At 36.3% G+C, this 7,972-nt stretch overlaps 1 protein-coding gene across 5 annotated transcripts in view; it reads left to right on the top strand.

Moving 5' to 3' along the window:
* Positions 1-7,972, top strand: part of NPEPPS (aminopeptidase puromycin sensitive) — a 97,432-nt gene that overhangs the window by 72,160 nt on the left and 17,300 nt on the right. For all 5 annotated transcript variants that reach the window (XR_003430346.1, XR_003430347.1, XM_027094618.1 and 2 more), the window contains 5 exons: positions 339-503; positions 1,315-1,419; positions 1,846-1,906; positions 3,779-3,888; positions 6,247-6,310. Coding sequence is in view for 3 of the 5 variants with exons in the window: in XM_027094618.1 (XP_026950419.1) it covers positions 339-503; positions 1,315-1,419; positions 1,846-1,906; positions 3,779-3,888; positions 6,247-6,310 (505 nt within the window). In the remaining 2 variants the exon portion in view is untranslated. The remainder of the gene's footprint in view (positions 1-338; positions 504-1,314; positions 1,420-1,845; positions 1,907-3,778; positions 3,889-6,246; positions 6,311-7,972) is intronic.

The raw sequence follows: 7,972 nt of genomic DNA, 5'->3' as shown, positions 1-7,972 counted from the left end.
TTAAACTAAATTTTATATGACAGTGTAGGCTCTTGCCTATATTTATGCGCTCTCTTCCCCTTTTCCGTATTTAGGGTGTTTTTCATCCTCCTTCTTCCTCCTTTTCTACCTTCAGTACCAGAAAGTTACTTAGCAGTGGTGATAATGCTAGTGTCACCAGGTTGGCCTTTCTTGGCATTTCTTTTGTTCAGGGATGTGAGTTATTCACTAAATGTTTTGAAATGAATTTCAGTTCATTAAGAGCTTTAGAGTATAGTGGAAGGGACATATGAGTTTTTTAAATTAGTGGAGTGACAAGCATCTTGTCTTCTTAATATATTTCCATCTTTTGTTTTTAGGAATGGTGGACTCATCTTTGGTTAAATGAAGGCTTTGCATCATGGATTGAATATCTGTGTGTAGACCACTGCTTCCCAGAGTATGATATCTGGACTCAGTTTGTTTCTGCTGATTACACACGTGCCCAGGAGCTTGATGCCTTAGATAACAGCCATCCTATTGAAGTGAGACATAATTTTCACTCATTGGCCTTTGCTCTCATTTTCAATAAAATATATAATTTGTTTATAGAGATACTTAGGACTCTGAAAAGAAAATTGCACGGGTGATGTCATTTACTTTTGTAGTTTATGTTTCCATTCTTGAAATTCTAGCAATACTAAGTTCTAATTATGTTTCTTTTTAAACATCTATGATCTTTGTAGAAGCAAGTGCTCTGTACCCATAAGCATTCACTAAATAGATTTTTATTGAATAGTGTGGGGGAACCATAGCTGTTGGGTAGTATGATTCTGTTGTTTCAGAGAAAATTCTGAACATACTTTTTATTGTTGTCATTGTCTGTTTTTATATAAATATTTTAATTCTTTTGACTTAGCCTGTCCTTATTTCAGCTAGTTTATCTGTATAAATTTTGCCTCTAAAGAGCTAGACTTAGAGTCTACCTGGACATATTTAACCAGGGTCCTGTGTAACTGTAAGCCATTACAATTAGTGCAAGACGTCAAATGTTTTTCATCTCTCCCTTCCTTACCCTCACTTCCCTACCCAAAAAGAGATCAATAGTGACTTGCCTCCCAGCAAAGCAGTGCCAAGGTTGGAACCCAGGTCCTAAGAGATGATGGGGATTGTGTTATATATTCTATTTTATTAGTATTAGTTATTAAGCCCTTTTAAACAATTATACATTATGAGTCACCTAAAGGGAAAAAGTATCTTATGATTTAGAAGGGTTTTCCTAGAAAGCTTTTTATGTAATTCAGTATTACAGGCTGTCTGCTTCCTGTCATAACCTTGAATCACACTGTCTGCTAGGTCAGTGTGGGCCATCCTTCTGAAGTTGATGAGATATTTGACGCTATATCATATAGCAAAGGTGCATCTGTCATCCGAATGCTACATGACTACATTGGGGATAAGGTAAAAAAGCAATTTAAAAAATCTTCCATTCTTTTATGCTGAAGCCATAGAGTTTTGCATGAAAAAAAAAAAGTTTGATTTTATTTAGGTTAAGTTCCTAAGTAATTTTTCTAGAATTTATAAGGATAGTACTCTGGCTTGTCTTTATTCTTTTTATGCTGATTATTTTGGTCTCTGAGATGAATGATGTTGCAGATATGTTTTGGGGGTTGGTGGAAGTCTGCTATAAAACTTAAAAGCAAAAGTAGAAGGCAAAGAGTATGCATTTTTAAACAGAAAGTAGTAGACATTAGGGGGATACATGTGTTTTAGTAAATCTAACAGTCAAGTAATTTGAGTAAATTAGTTTTTGAGTACTATATACTCAAAATATACTATAATTCTAAGTTCTGACTCTCCTGGATTTTAAAAATTGTGTTTTCTCAGGACTTTAAGAAAGGAATGAACATGTATTTAACCAAGTTTCAACAAAAGAATGCTGCCACAGGTAATCTTTCTATCTCAATAATCCATTGAGATAGAAATGGAGAGAAAGTGTTGGCATACTATCTAGAGTGTGACATTTTATTTTTTCTAAATACTTAATTTTCCATGTGCTGGATAGGAAATAGAGTCGACGTATTTGAAGATGTGTTACATCATGGATCAACAACATGAATCAGGACCTATTATCCTTTTGGTCATCCTCCAGTAGTCTGCTTTCCACAGCTCAATGTTTTGTCACTTTAAAGAGTCTGAAAAGTTCTGTTTACTTTACCAGAGCTTGTTCTTTTTGATGATTTGTGGGTTTTGTTGCCCTTCGTTGACCATTGGCCATTAAAATAGCTGCAAATTAACCATTTGTAGGAGTGAACTTGTGGAACTACAGATTTTCAATGAAGTAAATTCTTAAGATTTTATGATGGTCTATTAGATATTAGAGTCAAAAGGAAGAATAAAGGTGTAATAGTTGATTGACTGTGAAGCTGAGTTCCTTAGTGAACAAAAATAGTTTAAAATACAAGATTTGTGTAATGTCATTAGTATAGGTCTGGGGTGGGGCCTGAGAGTCTGCATTTCTAACAGACTCCCAGGTGAAGCCAGTGCTACTAGTTCATGGACCGTACTTTAGCTTACCAAAGTGTAACTGGTACAGGGTGTACCATGTAACTTTTTTTGGTTTGTTTTTGTTACTTATGAAAGACAATTGGCAGTTCAAATACATTCCCGTTAATCATCCATGATTTTTATCCTCTTGTAGCAGTTGTAGTGCTCTCTGTCTACTGTCTCCGCCCCGCCCTTAATTTATGCTTTCTTAATCTCTCCCCTGGAATTCACTACTAATTTACTACTCGCCTTGTCCCACTCTCTTCAGTTTCATCTCTCACTCTGAGGCTAGCTAGGGTTATCTTTCTAAAGTGAATATCTAATTACATCACCCTACTGATTAAAAACACTTGAGATGCCACATTCCTTTCACGATAAAGTCTATACTTCTTTGTAAGCCATACAGTCTTGAACAGTTCAACCCCTGCCTACTTTTTTAGCCTCATGGCCTGTTGCTCCCACACATGCGCCTCTGTCTTCAGCTTATTGAATGTATTGCTGTACTGACATTTTCTGTCATTTCTTATACTTTCCTCTTTTTTTTTTTGGCCGTGCTGCATGGCTTATGGGATCTTAGTTCCCTGACCAGGGATCGAACCCGGGCCCACGGCAGTGAAAGCTCAGAGGCCTAACCACTGGACGCCGGCGAATTCCTTTTTATTTACCTCTTTGTACCTTTATTCTGTCTACCTGGAATGCTCTTTTTCCCACTGTCTAATGAACAACTCCTCTTCAAGCTGCAGACCAAAAGTTTACCTCTTGTGAAGCCTTTATTCTTCGGATTTTTCTTTCTCTGTTCTTGCCCCTGTTATAATATGTACCACATTGTATTGTTGTTTTGCTTATTCTACCACCAGAGTTGTTTGACCATATGGGTCAAAAACAGCATCAGCATTGAGTATTTTTTAACTTCTGTTAATTGAATGGGTATAATAGTTTTAAGTTTGTGAATGATTGTTTAGTAGTGACCTTGAATATGTTTCCATTTGTTTGTTTCTGTTTCTTCTTGTTTGAACTCACCTGTTTGTCTTTTGTTTATAACTTGTAATTTTTTAATAAATTGGAACAATTAAGAACATCTTAGAATATAAGACCATAGAGTTCACTTAATGGGAAGGCAAGGGGAACGTTAATTTGGCCCACTGTTCCTGAACCTGAAAGAACCACAAAATTGGTCAGTGTTGCAGTGCCAAGAGTTATATAAAATTTCTGGTTTGTTTAGGAAAATAAAAATGGAAACATTTTAGATTTTCATTGTTTGTATATCTTCTAGAGGATCTCTGGGAAAGTTTAGAAAATGCCAGTGGTAAACCTATAGCCGCTGTGATGAATACCTGGACCAAACAAATGGGATTCCCCCTCATTTATGTGGAAGCGGAACAGGTAAACTTATAAAAGGTCCTTCAATTTTTTTGATATTGTATTAAATGAAATTCAGTCAGTGTTATCAAATTTGCTTTTCTGTCCTTTAAGTATTCTAGGTAAGATTTAAGCCAGCCCTTATACTCTTTTCTCAATGATTTATTATGTCTATACCAAACAGTTTACCCCCATGTCTTTAAAATTATACATGCTTATGGTAGAAAACAAAATATTGTCTGCCCTTACTGTCCCCAAGGAAAACACTGTAACCTTATTGATATAGTTCTAAAATCACCAAATGAGGTTTATTCTGAGAATGCAAGGTTGGTTTAATATTAAAAAACAGTCAATGTATTGACTCATAGTCACTACATTAACAGAATCAAATTAGAAAAACCACATAATGACCTCACCTGTTGCATAAAAAGGATTTGGTAAAATTCAACACCCGTTTATAATATCATTCTTTAAAATTAGGGTTTTTTTTGTTTTGTTTTTTGTTTTTTTTGTTTTTTGCGATACGCGGGCCTCTCACCGCTGCAGCCTCTCCCATTGCGGAGCACAGGCTCCAGACGCGCAGGCTCAGCGGCCATGGCTCACGGGCCCAGCCACTCCGCGGCATGTGGGATCCTCCCGGACCGGGCCATGAACCTGCGTCCCCTGCATCGGCAGGCAGACTCCCAACCACTGCGCCACCAGGGAAGCCCTAAAATTAGTTTTTAATGTTGGATGGCATTGTGATTTTGATTAGAATTGCAATCATATTAGTTGAACTGTTATCTGAATTCAGACAGGTGTAGTTCAAAATGAGTTGTCCTCCAACAGTACTGAGAATTACCATCAACCTATAATGCATACCAGAAAGTTTGTCTTAACTTAGTTTAATTGTATGAAACTATGAAATCATTCTCTTAAATTTCTTTGCCATGGCTTTATAAGCTGCATAGGGAATTAATTCCATTCTTTTTTAGGGAGGAGGATTCATAGCTCTTTTTTAGATATGTGTTTGTCCTTGTGGTTCTGCATTGTCCATGAAGCTAATATTTTACAAAGGCTCAATGTGGCAATAAAGTATATACATTGGAGAACCTCTCAGTTAGATTGGCTGCAAGCATTTGAAAAGGCAGTTTAGGGAACACAATTAATCATATTTGGTGAGAAAGGATATCTAAAACTTTAGTGAGCTGTCATTGTGACCATTCTGTTTCTTTCTAGTTTATCAGAAGAGAGGACACTAATACCCCACTTCCTCCCAATGTTATTGAGACTCAGCGAACTTTTCCATCAAGCTACTTTCAAGATCTTACTTTTTCTCTGCATTTTTTTTTGTCTCCAAGCACAGCCAAACTAATCCTCCATTTTACATTACAATAAAAAGCCTGTCTATGGCTCAGTTCTTTTACAGATAGGAGAACTCTGCAACATTGTATCTTGATTATGATCTGTATCTCACTTTATATTCCCTAAATTTAAATATTTTTGCTTTATTTCTGAATCAATTTAAAAGTCACCTAATAACGTTTTCAAGGAAATCTATGTGATACATAATTAATCAGTGATGTAGTATCCGTATTTAAGTTCATTAGTAGTTTCTTTATGGCATCAAAGTGGCCATTGCTTCCTCACTCAAATTTTTTAGTTTTTCATTTCTGTCTCTTGCAGTTTATCCCTTTATAAAGGTCATTGACCCAATTTAGTGTTTGATTTAAGTGATCTTAAAATTGTTTTATCTTGCATTATTTAAAATGTCTAGGGCATAGTAACAAATGATAACTAAATAAAAGATTGCATATTGTTGAAGTAGTTTTTTAAAAATATGTACTTGCCTTTGTTCCTTCTGGCTTTTTAGTTTTTTGCAGTACCTCTCCCCAACTTTTTTTTGTGTTTCATTGCAAAGCTCATCCTTTGAAACAAGGTGTGTGCTGCTTTCATGTTTGTCAGTTGTTCTAAAAATGACTTTGGATTCTGAATTCAGAATTTGAATTCTGAATATTGAGTCCCCATGCTAATTTAATGTTGCCACTTTTTGGAAGTAGAAAAGGCTGAAGACATAACCTTCCTCCATAAAGGTTAACTATGTATCCTTTTTGAAAACTTTAACACTTTGAAGTTCTTATCTGGATACGTATCTCTTCACATGAGCAATATTTCATAGCACCTGGCCTTTAATTTTTAGAGTATTGTTATTTTGAGGCCTTAATGCGAAATAGTGACTTTTCTACCATTCTGTAGTATCATGCTCTTTATCACCATTGCATTTTGTATATTCAGGAGCCATTTGGCTATATGGTTTCACGTCTGCTTTGTCACAGAGATGTCGTCCCCTCCAAAAAAAAGTGTTGTTGCTACTACAGCCTTTATTTTGTTTTGCTTCTTTAGATAGAAGATGACAGACTACTGAGCTTGTCCCAAAGGAAGTTCTGTGCCAGTGGACCATATGTTGGTAAGCAAATGGCTATGAGTGGGAGCTGATCAGTGAGTTTGGATACCATACCATAGTGTTCCAACTAATAAGAAATAATTATCCATTTAAAAATATTTTTAATAGAATTAAACAGAAACAAGGTAATGGTAATAGAATAAAAACGAAATCTAGGAAGTCAAAACAGGAGATTCATGGGGTATTTGTAGTATTGTCATATTCTTAGATTTTTGAAAGTCCATGTCTCTGTGTGTTATTGGGGGCTGTAATGAATGAAGAAGTATAGGAACACTCAAGGGATGTCTCTAACCTTAATCCCTGAAAGAAGACTTGGTATGCATTTGTGTACTAAGTCTTATGCACTCGTGTGCTAAGTACATTTGGTATATTTGTGTACCAAGTGTATACATTGTGGCTAATTTTTTTTTTTTAGTTCTTGGGCGTAGTAAGTAACTAAGCAAATAAATAAAGCCTAATGATTATTTAGATTTATTATTTACCAGTCATTGTGCTAAGCACTATAACTGACCCTTATTTTATACTCTCAGCAACCCTATTAGGTAGGTCATATTATTTCTGTTTACAAATAGGGAAGCTGAGGCATAGCTAACTAAGTTAAATTGTGCAAGATAACCTATATAATAAGTCAAAGAGTAGGAATTCAAACAAAATAGTTGGATTATATAAGTTTATAATCCTTAAGTTTATACCCTTAACTATCATTCAACTCTGCTTTTTCAAGTATTTCTACATGACATTAGACTTTTTTGTTGTTGTTTAATTATTTTCGGCTGTGTTGGGTCTTCGTTGCTGCACATGGGCTTTCTCTAGTTGTGGTAAGCGGGGGCTACTCTTTGTTGCGGTGCGTGGACTTCTCACTGCAGTGGCTTCTCGTTGCAGAGCACAGGCTCTAGGCGCGTGGTCTTCAGTAGATGTGGCACTTGGGCTCAGTAGTTGTGGCTTGCGGGCTGTAGAGTGCAGGCTCAGTAGTTGTGGCACACGGGCTTAGTTGCTCCACGACATGTGGGATCTTCCTGAACCAGGGCTCAAACCAGTGTCCCCTGCATTGTCAGGTGGATTCTTAACCACTGCATCACCAGGGAAGCCCGACAATAGACTCTTTTACCCAGGGAATGAAAGATGAATTGAAAAATCAAGAAGTAAACTGTTTTTCTGCACCTTTCTCACTTCCTTTAAAATAGTAGTTCCCAACAGGGGGAAGGGTATATCAGAATCACCAATGCCTTTTCATGTTCCACCCACCAAATGATGATGCACTCTACTAGGTTTAAGAGGTACAGCCTTCAACCCTTAGTCTTAGCATTGAGAGTTACTCTTAATAAATATGTCTGACAAGTGAGGTGACATGTTTATTATCTAAATAAATAGTGTCACAGTTGCTGTTTTCTGCACATATCTGCAATCTGCATTGTAGGACTGACAGGTTTTGCAGGTCTTTCCAATACTCTGTGACCACTCTAGGCATTATTAAAACCTGAATTATCCCAGTGTCAGGAGGGAATTTTCATTTGTGGTTTAGCCTGATAGCATAAAGCTATATAATTTATTAAGATAGTTTCATTAATGTACTGGGCAATGACTGTCTTTTGTTTGGCATCTTAATGCAAAATCTGTTTTGCTGTATAATACCTAAGAGAGTGTATGTATTTGCCTTACAAAAGC

Source organism: Aethalodelphis obliquidens, unplaced genomic scaffold (assembly GCF_003676395.1).
Source record: "Aethalodelphis obliquidens isolate GAN/ISIS:26980383/991018 unplaced genomic scaffold, ASM367639v1 scaffold89, whole genome shotgun sequence".
Classification (NCBI taxonomy): domain Eukaryota; kingdom Metazoa; phylum Chordata; class Mammalia; order Artiodactyla; family Delphinidae; genus Aethalodelphis; species Aethalodelphis obliquidens.
Note: the sequence above shows the minus strand (reverse complement) of the source record. Positions and strands in the feature narration are given on the sequence as shown.